Source organism: Coturnix japonica, chromosome Z, assembly GCF_054131305.1.
Source record: "Coturnix japonica strain WE chromosome Z, WE-NBRP24, whole genome shotgun sequence".
Classification (NCBI taxonomy): Eukaryota; Metazoa; Chordata; class Aves; order Galliformes; family Phasianidae; genus Coturnix; species Coturnix japonica.
This window is the reverse complement of record NC_140702.1, coordinates 61,813,661-61,834,489: the sequence shown is the minus strand read 5'-3', so window position 1 is coordinate 61,834,489 and position 20,829 is coordinate 61,813,661. Positions and strand designations below refer to the sequence as shown.

Genomic DNA, 20,829 nt, shown 5'->3' with positions numbered 1-20,829 from the left:
GTTCTGGATTTTGTTTAGAAACCTTCTTGAAATTCATCTTTATATTTAGTTAGGTGTGGTTGTTATTTTCTCCCTTTATTAATGAAGAGACAAATTGTGGTGCTACAGAAATCACAGAACCACAGAACGGCCACGGTCAGGGCCGCCAACCTCCTCAATTAATACTAGACCAGGCTGCTCAGGGCCCCATCCAACCTGGCCTTGAGCACCTCCAGGAACGGGGCATCCACAATCTCTCTGGGCAGCCTGTGCCAGCACCTCACCACTCTCATATTAAAGAACTTCCCCCTGACATCCAACCTAAATCTTCCCTCATTCAACTTAAAACCACTTCCCCTTGTCCTGCTGTTATCTGCTCTTTCAAAGAGTTGACTCCCCTCCCGTTCATAGACTCCCTTCAGGTTCCAAAAGGCTGAAATCAGGCCTTAAGTAACATTTGTACATGAAGAATATTTTGTAAAGACTTTGCCATATGCTAAATTATTTGTACTTAAGGGAAAATAATTTATATAAACTCATTTCCTCTATGGAACAAGTTACATGACCTCAGCTTATTTGGCAAGGATGACACATACCTATTCATTTAAATAATGTGTGCTAATCTTTTATTCCATCTTGATGATAGAGGTGTGTATTTCTCTGTGAAGAGCAAAGAGCTACCAACTGTCCCATTTTAAATACCTTTATGTGGTTCTTAATCATGTTCTTAATTGTCTAATAAGATAATTCACTTTGCTAAAACAGTTGTCACTAGGGCTTTTCTTAGCAGTGTTCATTGTATGCTTGTGCATGTTTCAAACTGTTGTTTGGCACCAGACCTATGCCAGCTGGCAAATGGATTGTATTTTCTTGTCTGGGAGGTGACCTTTGTTGTGACTATGACTTGCCATAAACCATTTAATAGATTTCTCCTCAGATTTTATGACCATCTGTTTTAGAGGACAAATATGTTTTGGTTTGTACCAGCTTCTACCTTCCAAATGCCGTCCCAGAATGCAGCTTATGTGTCAGCCCAGATTTTGTACCAAGGCTTACAGATTGGCTTAGTTGGGTTGTGAGACCTTGGAAGTGACTAAGAAAAATGTACATACACAGATCACTCTGAAAGTAATGCCTCCTATTGATCTCCATGGAAAACACAACAGATACAAAGAACACAATAACACTATTTGATAGTGCAAATCCCCAGCTTCAAAACACTATTTTTCAACACATTCACCACCATTAGCTGTGCATTTTAGTTGAAGAAGAGCCTGCAGACTGTACTTGTAACAGTACGCACCAGTGGATGTGACCCACTGTTTCACAGTTGCTGTGATGATGATGTTGGTAGGAAAATGTTGACTGTGCAATTCATCCTTTATCAGTTTTACCAATAGGAGTTGGAAAGCATGAAATCTGAACCATACAGTAGAAGCATTTAGACAGTCCAGCCAAATTGTCAGTGTGCTCCATGGTGTTGAGACTTGTATGGAGCCTGGCATTATTGTGTTGCAAGAGAAAGGTTGTCTTTTTCTCAGGCACTACTCTGGAAGTTCAGATCTTCAGCTTAGTCAGCATCATAATGTAGCAGTCAGACTTGATGGTTTGTGTGGGTTCCAGGAAGTCCAAAAAGATCACCACTTTTCTATCCCAAAAGATAGTGCACATCACTTGACTTTCTGAGGGCTGAGTCTTGAACTTTTTTATTCAGTGGGGAAGTCCCATATTGCTACCTTCTGCTGCCATCTGCCACATGGCAACAAAATGTAAAGGAATACTGCCAGGATGGTTCATCCTTTATTGCCAGAGCACCAACATCTGCTTCTGATGTCATGGGCCAACATCACAAAATAGAGGCATTACTTTCAGAGCAGCCCTTGTTACAAATGTGCTGCTTCCCCCAGCGACATGAGAGAAAGATGTGTTAACATCTACTGCATATGTAAAAGAAATACTGTATTCATTTGCAAGACTGTTTACTAAGGTTGACAGAGATTTGTATATGGGACTTTCCGATATGGTTTTTAAGTCTGTGCCCTCCGTGATTTAAAGACTGGGAGAAAGGCTAAGTGATTGTCAGGAAAAATCGGTGGATATGATCAAGAACTTCTGTTGGGTTTAATGCTTTTGACAGAGGAGATAATTCCTTAATGGCCAAAGAGTTGGCTTGTATCAAATGCCTTCACATGAAGTCAAATGGATTGAATGGGAACCTTTTCAGCTGATGATTAATGAGAGCTTGGTTTGTGAGATCAGATCATAGGTAAAAATCTGTTACCAACTTCTGGGGACAATTTTGCAAAACAGGAAGCCAATTTCCATCTGCAACCTTAATGATTATTAAAGTAAGGCCAGAGACAGAAGGTCAGACTGTGTTATGTTTCAACATACAATCTGGATGTCTTTTAAAGCAATAACTAATGAAAAAACTCTTGTTCTGTTATTTTTATGTTGTATTAGAGTGAAATCATGTATGAGCTGTAGTTTCCCTAATGACCAATCAGTTAAGAGTTTGGAGTGGGAAAGAGAGAAAGGCAAGGAAGGCAAAGAAATTGTAGTAATTACCAATCCTAAAGCTTTTATTGGCATTTGAGTTGAAGTTTGCCGTCATCTCCTCACAGAATTTTGTATACTGGAAGTGAATGTGCTTGTTTCCTGCAGTTACTGTGGTGCTTTTCTTCATTCATGGCTTTAATACACAAACTGAAATGCTTATTCTTTTTTTCCCCCATAGTCTATGTCTTGTGTGCCAATAATGGAATTTCTTTCATGTTTGGTCTAAGCAAATACCTCTTGCTTCCTTCCAGAGAACTGCTGTAGAGTTTGTCTGCCACCTGTCATAATTTACTCACTTTGTTTTACTGCCTAATCCTGTCCCCCTGCTCAAATACTTCATTTTATTCCCTCTTGCACCAGTCATTGGTCATTTTCACTTTCACAGTGTTGATGCTGAGCTCCAGGCCTGTTCTGATTGTGATGATCTTCCCTCTTGGGCCACAATCAAAGTGTTAATGAAGCCCAGCATCTAATTGTTTGTCCTGCCCATTGAAGGTTTTGCACAATATCCCCCTGGCTATATTAAAGATGCTATTAAAATAATTTCACTGAGATACTTGCAGGGGCATAAGAAGGTTTTGGTATCATGTTTTATGACTTTTTGAGTTCTGTTTCTGATTTTCTCATTGTTTTCTTCTGATATATCTGCACCTGTGCTCAGCTGGCCTGCATTTTGAGATTTTCAAAGCAGATCTTTATCTGTTTTCTGAATTTGCATGATAAACTGGGAACAAGACATGCAACAGCTGTGCAAAACAAATACAGAAAAACATGGTAGGAATTCCAGTAGATCTCAAAAAAAAAAAAAAATCTCAGCAGAAGTCTATGGTATTCCTACCCCAAAGCAGCACTGGGTAAAAACGATCCATTTACAGCAAAGCTAACAAACCATATACCAAAAACAGATAAATGTTTCCCATCGAGAAATGCAGATTAAGTTTAATTTCCTGTCATACTGTTGGTCTGATTTACACAGATTGCTGTATTTGATTTTGGGAGCATTAGCTTGCATAATTCGAGTTTTGCTGTGTTTTCATTCTTTATAGTAAGCTTCACAGAAATTTTAATAAGCAGGCATGGTTGTAATGCTTTAATGGTACCTTTCAAAGTTAATGTTTTCAGAACAATTCACACACTGATAGTTTCCACTGGGGGATCAGGTGCTTTAATTAAACTTCAGTATTTGCATGTGGTAGATGGTTTAATATTGCAATCCTGTATTTCCAAATTGGGAATTTTGAGAGAAGAAAGACATCAAAATGTGCTCAGTGGAAAACGTGTTCACTAACAGCAACTGGAGCCAAACAGAAGATTGAATCAAAGTAGCTGCTTTACCAGAGTATATGCAAAGGTCTACAGCTGAACCGCGTAACTGCTCTTGAGCGTTTGATGACTGGAAGAGATTATGGATTAGGTAGAGTGGTAGTTACTATGTTGGTTGATGAGTGGCAGTAACCCAGCGTACTCTTACTTATAAATTAAAACTTTTGGATGTATTTCTTAATATTTATTGAAGAACAAGTCTTCTGCCTTTTTGTTCGATGTGAGTACCTACAGGCAAACTTTTGACTTCTTAAGGCCCTTCTTTCTCACAGCATCTTTTTATTAATTTAATGTGTTTTTTAAGTCTGTCACATGGAGCGGCATGGTTAGTGATCAGCTGCAATGTCTGAATCATTCTTTTCCTACTACCCAGCCCTGTCCATGCCTGTTTGTCTATTGTTCTTGTCAGTTTTGAAAGAAAAAAGGCTGTTACATTTCAGAAAATTCCTTACAATTTAAAATGTGTGTAACTCCGACAACCTGAGAATGGGAATGATGTCTGAACATCTACTCACAGAGCCTGGAGGCTGTTTAGGTAGGCTCCTCTGCATCAAAACAGCCTGAATAGTAGTAGTGCTCCTGAAGCCATGATGCTCAAAGAACAAGCACAGCAAGGTAACCTCTCACCTGCTAACATGATTACATCCAGAGCAATCACAGCTTATTCAAAAGCAGTAAATATCAGTCCTACACAGTTAATGCTATGTTGATAATCACTCTATTAATAAAGCGATCCAGTGTGCCAGCTGTTTTGCCATCTGCAGTCCAATATATTTCAGAATGCACTTGATCTTTCAGATAGTAGAAGTGGTTAAGATTTTTGTCATGTCAATAACTATTCTGTATGTTTAAACTGATGGTGCTGCTTTGCATGCTTTGCAGGTTTTGCTGATCTTTGCAAAAGAAGACAACCAAAGTGATGGATTCTGGTGGGCCTGCGACAGAGCTGGTTACAGGTGCAACATTGCCCGGACCCCAGAGTCAGCACTTGAATGTTTCCTCGATAAGCACCAGGAAATAATTGTAATAGATCACAGGAACTCCAGATATTTTGATGCAGAAGATATCTGCAGGTAACTAAAGGGCCTTAAGCTATTCTTAAATTCTGGAATATGTTGTATAAAATCCATACTCTTGATAACAAGAAAATTAAATAATAATAAAAAAGAATGGAAATTTGGGTACAAGAGGTTTTCTTACCTCTCTAAGAGGAGTACAATTTGAAAAATAAGCTTTTGGCCAGGGTGACACTTGACCTGTAGAATTCTCTCTTCAGATCATGAGCATTATCCAGGGCATAAGCCACAGCTATTATGAAATCACTCTGTGCTTTCTGTATCTGCTTCTCCCTGAGTCTGCTTTCCTGAGTCAGTGCCATAACAAGGTTTTAAGCTGCAAGGCTTGAAACTAATGCTATTCTTTGTCCCCTACATCAGGCACACATCAGTGCGAGCTCTTCACAAAAGTTCACGTCACCCTTCTGTACGTGTGGAAATGGAAAATTGGGGTGCAGTTTTACTGCAGCATGCTACATTTCTCAGTCCCACATGAACTGAAATTTCTGTTGTTTATGACGAATATTTTAAAGTTCACATATTTGAGGTTATGGAAGTGACTCTAAAAGAAATGCACATAAATATGACAACTCTTTATTCAGGAGAGAGTGACATGTTTGGAAAAAATGATGTTTTGCTGGTAAAAGATGAATGCAGTGTTCATGGTTGTGTTCATTTTCAGTTTCTTAGTAACATGAAGCAGTGATATTTTGCGTACCATGGTGGTGATTGATAGTTCTTTACAGGGACGTGTATTTGCTATACCTTCTTTTCCTACCAGTGTGCCCCAAGAGCACTTTGTACACCTTAAAGAAGACTTTAAAACACCTAAAATGACAGTTGTGAAGGTGGGAGAAGGTGGTGGAGATTCTTGTTTAATTAAATGTTGAACTAACAGATACTGGGAGTGCACTGTATAGGTATTGCATCTTGTCAACCCCTGCTTTCAGGGCAGCCTGCCCTGCCATTAAATAGGTAAGAAGGACAAACCTTTACTAGGTTTGAAGAGTATTTGGAACCATTGTCTCTGTATTGCACTGTATTGTGCAGATTCTGAGGAGGCTGATGCCAAAAGAAACTGAATGTCTAAGTGAGGGCCACTAGGTCCTATTTTCACACTTCGGTGGACACTTTCAGTACTGTTTTTCATTTGTATTGCCTGTGAAGACATTGTGCGTAACATTGAGAAAGTATGTGGTGTAACTGAGAAAATGTTGTTTTCTTAGGTCTATTCGTGCTACAAAGCCATCAGAACACACTGTAATACTTGCTGTGGTTCCACGCACGTACGTTTTACTCTGTGTTGTGAAATATTTTTGTTTTGCTCTGTGAGGATGAGATACAGAAGTTAGCTAATAACAGAAGGTATCTTGTAGATAAGATATAAACTCTTAAGTTTAAAAACTTACAGAATAAGTTTAATGTTAGTTTTTTCCTGAAATGGTTAGATGATGTATGTGGCCTATTTAAGTATTCAGAAACTTCCTTTCATGTAGATTAATATATCACCTTGACTTCAGAGAATTGTTATGAAGTGGCTTGCATACTGAAAAAAAATAAATAAATTGTTTTTAAAATGAAAGAATAGAAAACTGTTTGTTGTGTTGTACAGGAAATAACTAGATCAGATAAAATGCTGTGGTTATTAGGTAACTAGGTAATGGAGTCAGTTTTATTTCTGATGGTACTAAGCTTGGTATTATATCGTCCTGAAATCCTCATTGAATAATTCATAATCCATGCATTCTTACTGACTTAAATACATTGTTTATCAAATACTTTAGAAAAAGAGTGGTTTCCCATCATTGTTAGTACTTGTACATACGCTAAATCCATTCTAATTTTGTTGATTTCCTAGTTTGATTAGCAAGTAAGCAAACTGAGTTAGCAGGAGAACAACAAATCTGCCAAGATTAGAAAAGATTATGTTTGCTGCTTAACAAGACCTTATAGCTTGTTTCACATTTTACTTAATTGCATTATTTTAGCTTCTTTCTTGTAGGATATCACAGGATATCCTATTTTTGTTTATCTATCTATTTATTTGTTGGAAACCCCTGTGTGTCTATGAAGAGAAGAGGGACCTCTGTGTAATACCCATCAAATTTGCTGTAGAATTATTTTCTGGCCATAGTAATGGCTGCGAACATCTATAAACGTCTGTATCATCTTCAACAGACACTCAGAAGATCAACTTCTGTAATATCATGGTTTGATGTGTTTATTTTATGCAAGAGTATTCGTACTGCATTATATTTAGATAACTGTTGAATTGATGCCATCTAGATCTTGCGTATTGTGTGACCAGCATTTTGTCTTGTAGATCTGCTGATCAAGAGGAGACTTCTGTTCTTCCCCTTCTTAATGCAGGCTTTGATAGGGTATGTCTTCCTTCATATGTTATGTATTTAATAAAGTAACTGTGATTGCTTTGTAAATTACAGGCGCTTCTACTTCCTCATATTTAAGTGAATCCTTCTTGTAAACTATATGTTTGCTTCTCTTAAAAATGTATTTATGAGTCAGCAGTTACTGTTGACTGGTACACTTGTATTCAGCAATGTATTGGAAAAGCATATGAAATAAGAGGATTTGTGATCTAGGTAGCCCTTCCAGAATAAGCAGGAGAATGGCTCTTCTCTCAGGTAACAGCAAGAGAACAAACAGGCCTCAGGTTGCACCAGAGGAGGGTCGGGTTGGATATTAGGAAAAATTTCTTCTCAGAAATAGTGGTGAAGTACTGGAACAGGCTGCCCGGGGTGGGGTGGGGGTGGGGGGGCTGGAGTCTCTGTCCCTGGAGGTCTTTAAAGAAAGGGTAGATACAGTACTAAAGAGTATGGCTCAGTGAACAGGATTGATGGTAGGTGGTTGCCATCCATGTACTGGATGATCTTAGAGACCTTTGCCAACCTTAATGATTCTGTGATTAAATTCATGTGGTCTGCACAGATGGTGAGTGGATTTTGTTTATGAGTGCATTTAAAAATCAATGTCATGTCACCCTAATTAATGTGTGCCTAGCAATCTAGACATGTCCGTGTGCATGACACTGCTAGGAATCTTTTCTGAAAGTACCAGCCCTGTCCTGCTCCTGCTGAATTGAAAAAAGCCAATGTTTTGTTGTTTTTTTCAGTGAGGTTTGAATTGAGTTGTTACATAGGTGTGAACACTTTCTATTCAGAGCATTGTAAGCTGTCCTGTACAAGAAATAAGAAGAGGAAATAATTGTTTCTCTCTGTTTCTTAAAATGCCTTTCTAGTGGAGTGCAGTGATTCTTGGTTCTTTCTAGCTTCCGTTTCTTACCATCTTACAGCCTTTGTCTGAGTGGCTTTGGGTAGTCATTAATGTTTGCTAATGTAACATAAAACATCTGTAATCTTAAAGCTAGCTCTTCATTAGAAAGGTTATATACTGAACATGAGTTCATCAGTAGGCTCTGTAGTTAGAGGGGATTAAATATACATAGTTACAAGAATTATCCCTATCAGGATACATTAGGATAAGAACATTATCCTATTGTTTCAGGCTGAGTCTAGTATCTGAGCTAATTCATACTTAGCCTGAGTTTCTTTGCAAAAAGAATATGCTCCTGAGTCACCATTGTGAAACATCACCAGAAAGAGGTAATAGTTCTTGCCTCTATTGCAAGGGCACTGGCAGGGCAAAAGCATTAAGGGTTTCTGAGGTGTTCTGATAGCTGGAAAAACAGGGACTAAAAGAAAGGTCAGGTCAAGGTTGCTAGCATTTTCTTAGTACAGCTCTCTCACACACACAAAAAAAAGGTTTTAATGTTTCTCAAAGTGAAGCCAATTTCCTCTCAAGTCTGGTGTTCCATTAAAAGAAAACCTGCAATACATTGTATTTAGCAGGCTAGATTATAACTTTGGATGCTGTAAGTACTGAGTACAGGCATGGGACATGCTGTGCTACTGAGGTGCATTCATCACAATGCCATGCTTTCTTCTAGGAAAGTGAAAGTGGTTGGATCTTTTTGCACCTGCCAGCTGTGCTGACAGGCGAACAAGGAGGTTTGTGTACAGTCTCTAACCATTCTCTCCAGCTGTCCCAAGTATATCATGGTGCTTACATCATGTAATCATTTCCTAGTATAATTATTTTCAAGCCTTTAAAAATACACCTGATGTCAAAAATCTTGTGTTCACAGATTGGAGGGAATAGTAACTATTTCTGCTTAAATAGGGATTTATAAGACCATAAGTCCATTAACAATTATATATAATATATACATATATTATTTATATATATTATATATATACAAAAATATATTATTTATATTATATATATATATACAAAAAAGCTACAAAAAACCCAAATAAACACATTCCCAAAGTAGAGGGACTGCACATCTGGGGATCTTTTCCTCAACAGTGTAACAAAATGGTTTTTGAAAAATCATGGCTGCTCAAATTACAGCTTTATCTTCCCTAACTTTATTTTTATACTCCATCTTTTCCAGTAGTTTATTTTGCATTATCTAGTGATTCAGTGTATCAACATTTGTCATACTAGTTCTTCCTCCTTCCCTTGACAAAACTCTTACTGTAACTGTTCTGTTTGATGGTACCTGTCTTTTAAGTGCAGATTCAACTTGATTAATAAAGAGCCTGATGCTGTAGCCAATTAGTCTGTCACTTTTTTTCTAGAATTTTATAGACAGAATTTCAGTTTTCGCATCAGATTTAGAGCTGATGATTCCCAAGAGCTCCTTTAATATTTCTGGGGGGGGATACACCTGCAAATGCATAAATATTAATGCCTTTTTTCCTGCTGTGAAAAGTGACAGTTATAGAAATACTTAATGTCTTAACATGAGGAGTGAGATAGGCCCATGGTAAGTTACCTCTAAATTTGGGCTTAAGCTGTCGACTCTAAAATCACATTTTTTCATAAAGGCGAGAAGCAATGATTCCTCATACAACACTCTCTGTTCTTCAGAGGTCTGACCGCTGGCTCTCGGCTCAGCATGCAGCTGTACTCTGAGATCTAATGATGTCACAGAGTATTTTCTGTGAAAAACAAAGTCTGCAGATGTATTTACAAATCACTGATGTAAATCCTCACAGCCAAAGTTTACTAGCGAGCAGTAAACGTGAACTGAAGTCAAAGAATGTGCTGATACTTCTGTGATGAATGTGAAGTTTCTCATTGCAGCTGACCCAACCCCTGCCCAAGCCCAGAGTTTGCTGCCCACAACCAGGTGGCTTTTGCAGATCTCCAAGGAAGAAAGTCCCAGCCTCTTTGGGAAATTTTGCCAGTGCGCAGCCATCCACACAGCACAGAATTATAAAATCATTTAGGTTGGAAAAGATCCTTATGATCATCAAGTCCAGCCATCATCCTGACACTGGCAGGGATGGTGCTGGGAAAAACCTATGGTACTCCATTTTGTGCCCATTGCCTCTTGCCCTGACATTGGGCACTGCTGAAGAGAATCTGACTCTCTTCTTTTTGCACTCTCTTCAAGTAATTATTTTCCTTAATGAGGTCTCTCCTGAGCCTTCTTTTCTCTGTTCTGACCAGTCTCAGCTCATCTAGTCATTCCTCATATGAAGGATGTTCCAGCCCCATTTTCATGGCCCTTTATCATTCCTGTTGCCAGCTCTCTTTATAATGTCAGAGTTTTAGATGCAAGAACAGGAATAATAGATTACAAACCTTCCATTCTATTTCATGCACTCTTGGTTTGTTTTCCAGCGATTCACGGAGAATAGCAGCATAACTGCTTGTTACAATGAATTGATTCAAATAGAACATGGAGAAGTGCGATCTCAGTTCAAATTACGGTATGTAGACATAATAAGAAAGCATAAGAAGTAAAAAATACTGTTTGGTCTGTGTTCTCAGATGCAGATGTATGTACTTTGAATGCTAACCATGCCTTGTTCCTTGCTCATTTACAAAACAGGACAAATTTAAGCACTTTAGTAAGTGGTACCTTTAGAAAGCTTTGTTGATGTGCTTCGTTCACTTGTGGTTTAAATGATAGTTTTCATTAAAGCAAAATGCAGTACTTGTCCTTTATTCTGGTGCTTGCCTGTGCCCATATGCTTTCAGATGCCCACACTGAGTTTGGCAATAGTACAGCAGCCATCACTGGTATTGCGATCAGAATGAGATCCCTTAGCAAAAACAGCTTCTGCTCATTTAATGGGAAGGGTAGCATTTTAATGATGACTTGTGTGTAAGTAGGGTTTATGGGCTGAGAAGTGGCATGGCAGGAAAATTTCTCAAAGTCATTCTTGATCTTACATGTGTGAAACTTCATGTTTGACAGCTTGAGCTAAGCACATTGTTGGGCTGGATCTTCCTAGCCCAGTTTGTGCCAGATTTGTCAGGCCAAGATCACAATTTTTTTTCTTAATAAGAAATTTTTAATTGTAGAATTATCTCACTAAGATAAAAAAGGAAGACATAATTGCATAATCAGTTTAACATGACTGATTTTATATTTAATACTGGTGCTTACACCTACATGTAAATGTCTTTACCATTCATCTATACATAAAAAAAGACCTTTGAGCTGTCATGCAGAGAAAACATATTTCTCTGGATTCCCATGGGTGAGTTGCAGTTCCTTCTGCAGAAAATACTATCACTTCTCTGTTGGAGCCAGTGTTGCTATTTAGGCAGTAGATTTTTTTAAGATTCCATTTGCAAACCTTTCTCAAAGGACGTTAATGTTCAAGCATATATGTGTTTGTGTTTACAAAAAAATATGTAAAAAATGATTATAGTAGAATTTTCAGGGAAAAAAATAGGATTTTAAGATGTCACGATTTTAATAGGTATTTTCCAAGGCTCAGCAGAAGAAACAAAAACAACAACAGGAAAAAAAGCAGAAATGTTATAATTAAAGCTGAACCTGACTTTGTTCAGTTGTGGATGCAGCGTGAAATGTGTGACTTGTGAATTTAGTTAGCAAATACCAGTTTATGTCCATACAAGCAATACCTGTAGCTTGTGTTTAGATCCAACACCAGATTTAGTAATAACAAGCATACTGTAGATGAAAAATTTTTCCAGCTGTTGAATTTTGTCTTGAGGATCACACTTCTCACAGTTTAGACAGCATTCCACTTTGTTGACTGATGATGTCTCAAGTAAGATTCTTACCAGAAATGCAGGTGACCTCAGTTTCTTAGCCAAGAACATTCATTGCTTATTACTGTCTGTGTAGTAGCTTTTTGCCATTTTCATCTCTCTCTTGTTATTTACTGCAGCATAAAAGATTGGAAATTATCCTTGTCTTTCTTTAAAGCATCAGTGTATGTATCTATCAATGACTTCTTGTGTTATGTTTTGTTTTCCTTTATTTCTTTTTGTTGTAAACTTTATGTCCTTCTCATTGAAAATTACCTGCTGTAACAAGTGGAATAACCTACTTTAAGAATTCGGTTCCAGTAGGGTTTAAGCCTCTCTCTGTAAGTGATATCAACTATGAATGCAGATAATTAAAACTCAGAATCAGGGAATGTGGTTCACATCGGTTGCCAAATTTTTCTGTGAGTTTACTTAAAATTATCACCAATTAAAAAAAATCTTGAAATCTGGAGGAGTGTCAGCCCTCAGAAGCTTTTCAGGTACTGACAATTCTCTCTATTGTATTATTTATGTAAACAGTGTTGTACCACCCACTTGTAATTTGTCTCACTTTTCTAATTTCAGTTATGTGAACTGTGAACCTCCTTCCCTTTAAATTATGTGAATGTATAGCAACTAGATGTTTTCTGTGTTATCAGGTGTTTTGTATATTAGTAACACATCACATATATATCTACACATGTGTATGTCTGTATATTTACATCATCTCTGTGCAGTACTGTTTCAGAAAGCTTTGGTAGCACAACAGAGGAGTTTTGTTATTTTTTAATGCAACAAGCCTTATGCTAACATCTGGTGGATCAAAATAGCCTTCTGAAAGATGAACTTTCAGAGGGGGCATACTTGTAACTTAGAGAAGCTTTGCCTTGTGACAAAGGACTTCTTCCTACATTTGCCCAAAGAGGCAGATGTTCTGACTGAGTTTACCATGAAAAATTAAGCATAACTAGATTTTATTGCCCTATTTGGTTACAAATGTTTTCATCTTTGTGGTTTAATGAAAAGGGGGGAAAAATGTTGCACTGTATACTGACCACACAGGGTTGCTGGTCTTTCATATGTCTTTGTATATGTGAAAAGAAAGACATAATGTTCTCAGAAAGTAAATCACTGGGACAAAATCCAGGATTTTTTGGGTGTTTGCATAGAAGAGAAAGTCTGTGAGAATGTTGGACCAGCCCAGGGAAGCAGTATTGGAAGTTCTGTCAGTGAACAGAGATGACTTTCCTATTCCAGATGGGCACACTGTTTCTTAGACAGAATTTTTGTTTCTTTCATTCTAAATTTTGGTTGGGCATCTGTAGGATGTTTGCATTTACCAAAGAGTCCTGCTAGCTTGATTGCCAGATCAAATCAAAAAGTGGGTTCTGAATAGTGCAAACAGTGCACTGTGTTTTCTTGCAGAAAGCCTACTTAGTGACTTGTTAGTGCTGGTGTACCAGATCTACCACTGAGATACCTCAGTTATTTGCATAGCACAAAGTCACACCATGGAGCAAACTTGGACAGCTAGGTTGTCCAGCTCAGTTTATTGTATAGACTGAAGTAGTACAGTTGTCTTCTGTATACAGTACTTCTTCCTATGAATCTTCATTCACATTGTTGTATATGTGTGCCTTCATGTGTATTTCATTTCCAGTCTGTTTCTGTGTTATTTCTATGATGAGCAGGGCTACCAACAGGCTATATTTTTTAATGCAGAGGTGGAATACTTCTGTGCTAACCATGCACTGATCATCATTATTAAATAACACCCCACTATACTGTCTGTGAACAAGACGTTTCCATTATGTTATAGCTGTATACAAGGATGTTTATGCTTGGTGCTTTTCATGCTCCCTGCAGTGAGACATACATAGCAGATAATTGGTCTGAATTTAGGCCAGAAAAAAGACTGGGATCTATCACAACACGTTTGAGTTTCATCTTTTAATATGCACTACATCTCCATAGTTTACTTTATTGTGTTAATTAACACATTGTTTTAATTAACATAAGTAATTAGCATTAAATAATATTAACATCAATCCTATTCTGTGTGAATTATAGATTTTGTGATGGCTTAAATCATCTCCTCTAATTGTGTAGCATTACAACTTTTTTGATAATCAAGGTCCATTTGCTGTACTTAAAAACTTATGTCTGTCCTTATATGTATATGTGTATTTGCACATGTAAAATAAGGACAGCACATTTTATTTATGTGTATATCAGGACATGTTTTGTTAGGGTATGTATTAGAATATATTTAACACAAATACATTCATATAATGTGCTGTGCTGATTTTTGTGTTCCCTATCCTTGTTGTTCACAAAACTTTCTATTGCAATGTAAACAACCATTTGTTATTTTTAATGATTGTTAGTTCCTGCTCTATAGAGGGAATCTGGAAAAGGCAACATGCTATTAAGTGATATGGTGCCCCTGAGCAATTTTACAGTGTGATCTCAGAAGACTATTTCAGCAACAGGAGTGTCCAAGGGTGAAATCCCACAGAACATTACAGTGGTGATGGTTACTTGGTTTGGTTGAAACAGAAGGCTAATTTGTGATTAATCTATGGATAAGTGCAATGTGATAATCTGTTTACGATAAGCAATATGTTCTAACAGTAAAACTAATGTAAATCATTTGCTAATTTCAGGGCATGTAATGCAGTATTTACAGCATTAGAACATTGTCAGGAAGCTATAGAAATAACCAGTGAAGATCATGTTATTCAGGTATGGGGCAAAAATCAGTCATTTTGTGGAATTCAAAGACAGAAACCTGAATGAGATCTTTGTTCAGTAATGTCTCTTCTAATTCAGTGTTTTGCTTTTGTTGCCATATTTCTGCAGCATTTCTGAATGCTGCCTGTTGACACTTGCTGAATTTTTAGGACATTTCCTTTTGTCGCTTTATTCATATGATCATTTCTAGTTGCTTATATAAAACAAGCATGAAATCTATTGCAGGAATAGATATCCTGTGCAGTAAAGGGACTTGTTCTCTTTCCATGTTTTCTATATCAGATTCTATGTTCAATGCCTTATGTAAAATAAATAAATAAATAAGATGTATCTAACAAATGTAAGTGAAGTCTCTCACCATTTGCATAATATTTTATGTGGCAGTCTGTAGGTGGTTTTGGATTTAGGTGCGTGCCCTGAAATACTTTGCTATGTTTGTGTGAGTAATCATCTTCTAAGTATGACCTCCTTATCCCAAAGTTCTTCTGTTTCACAGTATGTTAATCCGGCCTTCGAGCAGATGATGGGGTATAACAAGGGAGAGCTCATTGGGAAGGAACTTACTGAGCTACCAAAAAGTGATAAAAACCGTGCGGATTTGACAGACACTATCAACGCATGTATTAAAAAGGGAAAGGTAGGTAACTAAAATCAGCTTGGGCTACTTTAATTTGGATTTTCAGTCTGCTTTATTTTTTTCATATCTGGGTTAAAAATACAAGACTCTGTTCTCTTGAGTTGCAAATATCCCATCCTAATTCTGTTCCTCTAATTCCTAAATGTTTTGAAAATGTTGCGCACATTTTCACAAGAGAAACGTATGAAAAAGTTGAAACTGTCCTTAGACAAGCAAATATCTGCTTAAAGCAATACTGAGGATTACAAGATTTTACACTTTTTTAGGATATAAACATGAAATAATATGTAATTATTTACTGCATAAGGACTAGATGATAATAAATGAATATTTGACTGCAAGCTAAGTATTATTAGATGCTCTCTGTTGTGCTGTGTTTTCTTAGGAATGGCAAGGGGTTTACTATGCAAGAAGGAAATCAGGAGACAGTATCCAGCAACACGTGAAGATAACACCAGTGATTGGTCAAGGAGGGTAACTAACAAACATCTCCAGAGCACAGTTGCTTTTTTCTTTTTCTTTTTTCTCTGTGCTTTCCCTATCTGTGCACTTGTTATGAACCTCCATGTGTTAAGGAGCAGGGTGGTGGTAACACCACTGACTTCAAACAGTGCAGGATAAATATACAACATTAAGAAGGCCATGATTTGTACTGATTTGTTCAGTTTGGTGTCTTCCTTTGCTGGCTAACAAAACATGAATCATAGTAATGGATAGTGTTGCTGTATATAGACAGTTGAAAATTGATGTTTGGGTTGATGCTACCATGCATTTCTCTGTGAAGTTACTCCAGAGTATTCAAACTGCTAACCAGGCAACTGGAAGGGTCAGCAGCCAGGTGATCCATTTTGTGTGCACACTTGCATGTGCTTGCACTTCTGCCATGTATGATGTGCATGTTGCCAAATTCTGCTCCCAGATGTGTGAGTGAACTCTTGCAGCACAAATAGAATCATGTATCTTAGAACGAAAACACGGCTGTTTCACTGCTTGTTGCTCAGTCAGTTGTTTGGTGTTGGTTTTAATATCTTGTTCCATAAAGTCATTAAGAATTCAGCTTTAAAAAATAGTGGAATGTCATTTCACTTCCTTCTTTAGCATTTGATGTAATTACAATGGATTATTTCTGTTGCTAGGAAGATCAGACACTTTGTGTCCCTCAAAAGGCTGCGTTCTACTAATGAAAACAACAAGCAGGTACTGTGTTTCTTCCATGTCGTAATTCTCATCTCTTTTACTAAATTATACTTTTTGTTTAAGAAATTGATGTAGACCACATCCCCTTGGAAAAAATATTACCGTTACCAGATTATCACTGGTTGTTAGATGAAGCAGAAGAAAATGTATTTGCATCGAGTTTAGTCTTTTTCTGCTGGGCTGCTCTCTTATTGTAGGACTGCTGAGTAGAGAAAGACTAATATTGTCTGGAGCACAGATATGAGTCTGTGGTACTAGGGAGCATCATGTACTATAATGGGAAAGGAGTTCAAGATGTTTTTCTACAATGGCTCTCGACAGTCTGATCTGACATACTTACGTTTGATAATGACCTATGCTCAGCTCTTACAAGATCTGTAAATACATGGATCTTGAATAAAATAAAATTGTGTCATATTGCCTTCAGTGTAGGACCTGTGGTATCATATACTGCACAGTGTGTCTGTTATAGAGGAATGTAATTGCAATCCAGGGCATAATTTGAGCCAGTCTCAGTGGCTCTTGGCTGCACTCATCAAAGTGCTCCCTGCAGGTTAAAGGTGATTCCTCCCCTCTGCTCAGCACTGGTGCCAGTACTCAGCCACCCATACAACAGAAACCTGTGCACACTGGAGGGAATCTAACAAAAGTCCATTAAGATGATGAAGGGACTGGTGCATCTCTTCTGTGAGACAAGGCTGAGAAAGCTGGGTCTGTACAGACCAGAGAAGAGGAGGCTCCGGGGGATCTCATCAGTGTCTATAAATGGGAGGGTGTGAAGTGGATGGAGCCAGGCTCTTTTCAGTGGTACCCAGTGCCAGGACAGGATGCAGTGGGCACATACTGGGAGACTGGAGGTTCCCTGCACACGTGTACAGGCACATATCCACCAGATCCTGTAAAAACCACGGAGGCTTGAGAAGCTCTTTGGCTGATCTGCTCCTGCATACTATCTGAAAGAGCCTCTGAAGCCGTTGAGCATGTTCTATTCCAGTGGAATAAGAAATTCTGGACTTCTCTGAGTCAAAAAGTAAAATCTCCCTGAGGTCTGTAGGGGTGAGATGGAAGGTAGGGAGCATAAGGGGTAGCTGCTAGCATTTAAACTGAGGATTTGCTTATGGAATATGACACATTTCCTATAATTTCCATTTTTCCTAAAAATGTGGGTTTTAGGAACCAGGTATATTGTTTTGTATAAAATTTTAAGTGTGCTTTTACATCTCTGTGGTTAAAGGCAATGTGTGCACAAAGATGCATGGAAGGTCACTCGAATTTCTAGTTGCCTGTTCTTCAGTATAACAAGCCTATGCTTAGTAATAGATTGCTGGAAAAAAAGTATTGGAAGTTAACAGGTAATATCCTGTAAAATTGTCTGTTATTTAAAACCATGCCTGTTGCACAGATAGTATTGAATCAATGAAGAAATTTGCATAGCTTTTGGAAGAACTTTGAAGCTCTGCCACTTAAAAATAAAGCTTGAAATGTTTCCAACTGACCTCATATTTGGATCAAAACACACATTTTAACATTAGCAGCGAGGTATCATTTACAGTAGCAGGATTTTAAAAGTACAGCCTGGAGTGCAGGAGACTTTTGTAATGGAAGAAGTACTAACATTACACAGTATTTCCTTTTTTTATTCATTAATAAAACCTCATTGTTCATGTTGTTGCATTTACAGCTGCTTTGATGTTGATTTGAAAGCGAGGTACCATTTGATGTATTTTTCTGTAGTGTACACACAGCTGAAAGGCTGGTGCAGTGTAAATGTAGAATGGTTTATGTAAGATCATCAGCACAGAACATTAACAGACTTGCAGCCATCTGTAAAAACAAACAAACAAACAATCAAAAAACAGCAAAGGGAATATTCCAGTTCTTAGGACTAAACAAGTAAACTTAGCAACAAAATGTTATCTACAAACGTGTGTTGGAGGCCATGCTCAGTGGAAAGCACAATCAGTTCATGCTTTTCAGTACTGAATCATGAGCAGTTATTGGTAAATAAAGCCCAAATGCTGTGATATTTATTTCCTGAGCAGCCTTAGACAAAGTTGTATGTCCTCTGAAACATTCTGAACAGATATAGAAATCTGCTACAATGGTTAAAGATTACAGCCTGACAGAAAATATATTTTGTAGAGATTGAAGGTCTATATGGAAGAAAATAAGGCACAGCCCACAGAACTAGGTGCGGGTTTTTTGTGTGTTTCTGTTCTGTGGTAGGAATCTCTCCTGCCTGTGGTACAGTATCAGCTGCTCTGGCATCAAATAGAAAACTTAACAGCATCTAGAGGCCTTGTTTTGGTTTAGATTGGGGATGGTGGTTATATGTGAAAATACCTGTTCTGTATTCATAAGACTTCTTGAAATTATTTTTTCAGTGATACTGCTGTGTGTTTTTTCAATTGTGATCAGTGTTTGAGCACTGCAGTTTTGCACCCTCTGGTGGCAAAGAGAAGTTCAACGAAAGAGAAAGCACTGCTGACTTTTGCAGGAGGGCTTCATTTTCTGCAGCAGTTGGTGGGACAGTCTGAAGAGCCACAAAAAACGTGATGAAAATTAAAAATAAGCTTATTAATGATTTAATGCAAATGCAGTGTTAATAAAACGGCCTCTGGGGTATAAAAATTACCTGCTGCTTTTTATTTAGTTAACCTTGTGCTGCCACTGAGTCAAATAAGACTCAAGCAAAGAATTGTATAGAAAAAGTTCCAGTGTAGGCAAGCCCATCACAAGCACTCCTGTTCTTTAGTTTCAGAGCAAGTAATCTTATCTGTTCCTTTAGATGCCTGATCCTTGGGTTCTACTGGAAGGCAGTCCCTCACTTCCATCTGTCCTTTTGAGTCAGTATGCTCCTGAAAAAGGAGTGTACCTCTCCCTTGATAATGTAGCAGCTGGGTGAGTTGATTATGTGCTCTCAGCCACTGGAAATTGCTTCAGGTGCTACAGGGCGATGCTTGGTTTTTCCATGCCGTAGTGCTCAAATAGCCCATGCTTGTTTTAGTGCCCTTTGAGGAGGTGCCATCTACACGCTGAAAACACCAGCATTGCAGGTGAGGCTTCTGTTGGCCATAAGGCCTCAGCCTGCCAGGAACATCCAGAATACATAGTCCTTCTAAGCTACTGCCTCTTGCTGAGTTGGCTTGTCCTGTCAAGATGGTGGAGTCAATGTAGTTCAGGAAGTTTTGAGGCTGCCATTATTTGGGGATTTCCTTGAAAGAATGGTACCCTGTGAAATAAACACTGAGAGGGGCCCAAATTCTTCTATAGGCAGGGACACCTCCCTTTAGACCATGTTGCTCAGAGGCACATCCAGCCTGGCCTTGAATGCTTCAAGAGAGGGGGGCATCCACAACCTCACTGCGCAACCTGTTCCATTGTCTCACCATTCTTAAGATTTGGTAAGAATTTCTTCCTAATGTCTGATCTAAATCTTCCCTTCCAGTTTAAAACCATTTCCCCTTGTCCTGTCACTATCTGCTCTTATTATAGGTCGTCCCGTCCCATCCCCCCCCAGCTTTTCTGTAGGTTCCCTTCAGGTACTGAAAGGCTGCTATCAGGTCTTCTCTTCTCAGAGCCTTCTCTTCACCAGGCTGAAGAGACCCAACTCCCTCAGTCTGTCCTCACTGGGGAGGTGCTCCAGCCCTCTGATCATCTTTGTAGACCTCCTCTGGATTTTCTCCAATAGCTCCATGTCCTTTTTGTGTTGGGGGCCCAGAACTAGATACTGTACTCCAGGTGGGATCTCAGGAGAGCAGAGCAGAGGGGCAGAATCACCTCCGTCAACCTGCTGGTCATGCTTCTCCTGATGCAACTCAAGATATGGTGGCCTTCTGGGCTGCAAGCACACATTGCTGGCTCATGTTGAATCTTTCCTCAACAGACATTTTAAAATCCCTCTTTTCAGGGCTGCTCTCAAGCCATTCTCTACCCAGTCTGCATCTGTGTTTGAGATTGTCCCAGCCCAGGTGCAGTACCTTGCATTTGGCCTTGTTGAACTTCATGCGTTGGCATGGGCCCACTTCTCAAGCCTGTCCAGGTCCCTGTGGATGTCATCCCTTCCCTCTAGCATGTCAACTGCACCACCCAGCTTGGTGTCATCTGCAGAGCTGTTGGGGGTGCACTTGATCCCACTGTCCAGGTTACCTTAAAAGATGCCTAATAACATCAGTCCCAACACCAATCCCTGAGGAATGCCACTCGTCACTGGTCTCTACTTAA

General features: G+C 38.6%; 1 protein-coding gene across 8 annotated transcripts in view; it reads left to right on the top strand.

The window, feature by feature from the left end:
- Positions 1-20,829, top strand: part of PDE8B (phosphodiesterase 8B) — a 70,216-nt gene that overhangs the window by 33,971 nt on the left and 15,416 nt on the right. For 4 of the 8 annotated variants that reach the window (XM_085528755.1, XM_085528756.1, XM_015848638.3 and 1 more), the window contains exons 3-10: positions 4,744-4,934; positions 6,143-6,202; positions 7,240-7,297; positions 10,632-10,720; positions 14,684-14,762; positions 15,268-15,408; positions 15,794-15,882; positions 16,545-16,605. In XM_085528755.1, coding sequence (XP_085384881.1) covers positions 4,744-4,934; positions 6,143-6,202; positions 7,240-7,297; positions 10,632-10,720; positions 14,684-14,762; positions 15,268-15,408; positions 15,794-15,882; positions 16,545-16,605 — 768 coding nt within the window. Of the gene's footprint in view, positions 1-4,743; positions 4,935-6,142; positions 6,203-7,159; positions 7,298-10,631; positions 10,721-14,683; positions 14,763-15,267; positions 15,409-15,793; positions 15,883-16,544; positions 16,606-20,829 lie in introns of those variants that run through there. The other 4 variants (XM_085528757.1, XM_085528758.1, XM_085528759.1 and 1 more) reach the window with 3 other exon arrangements.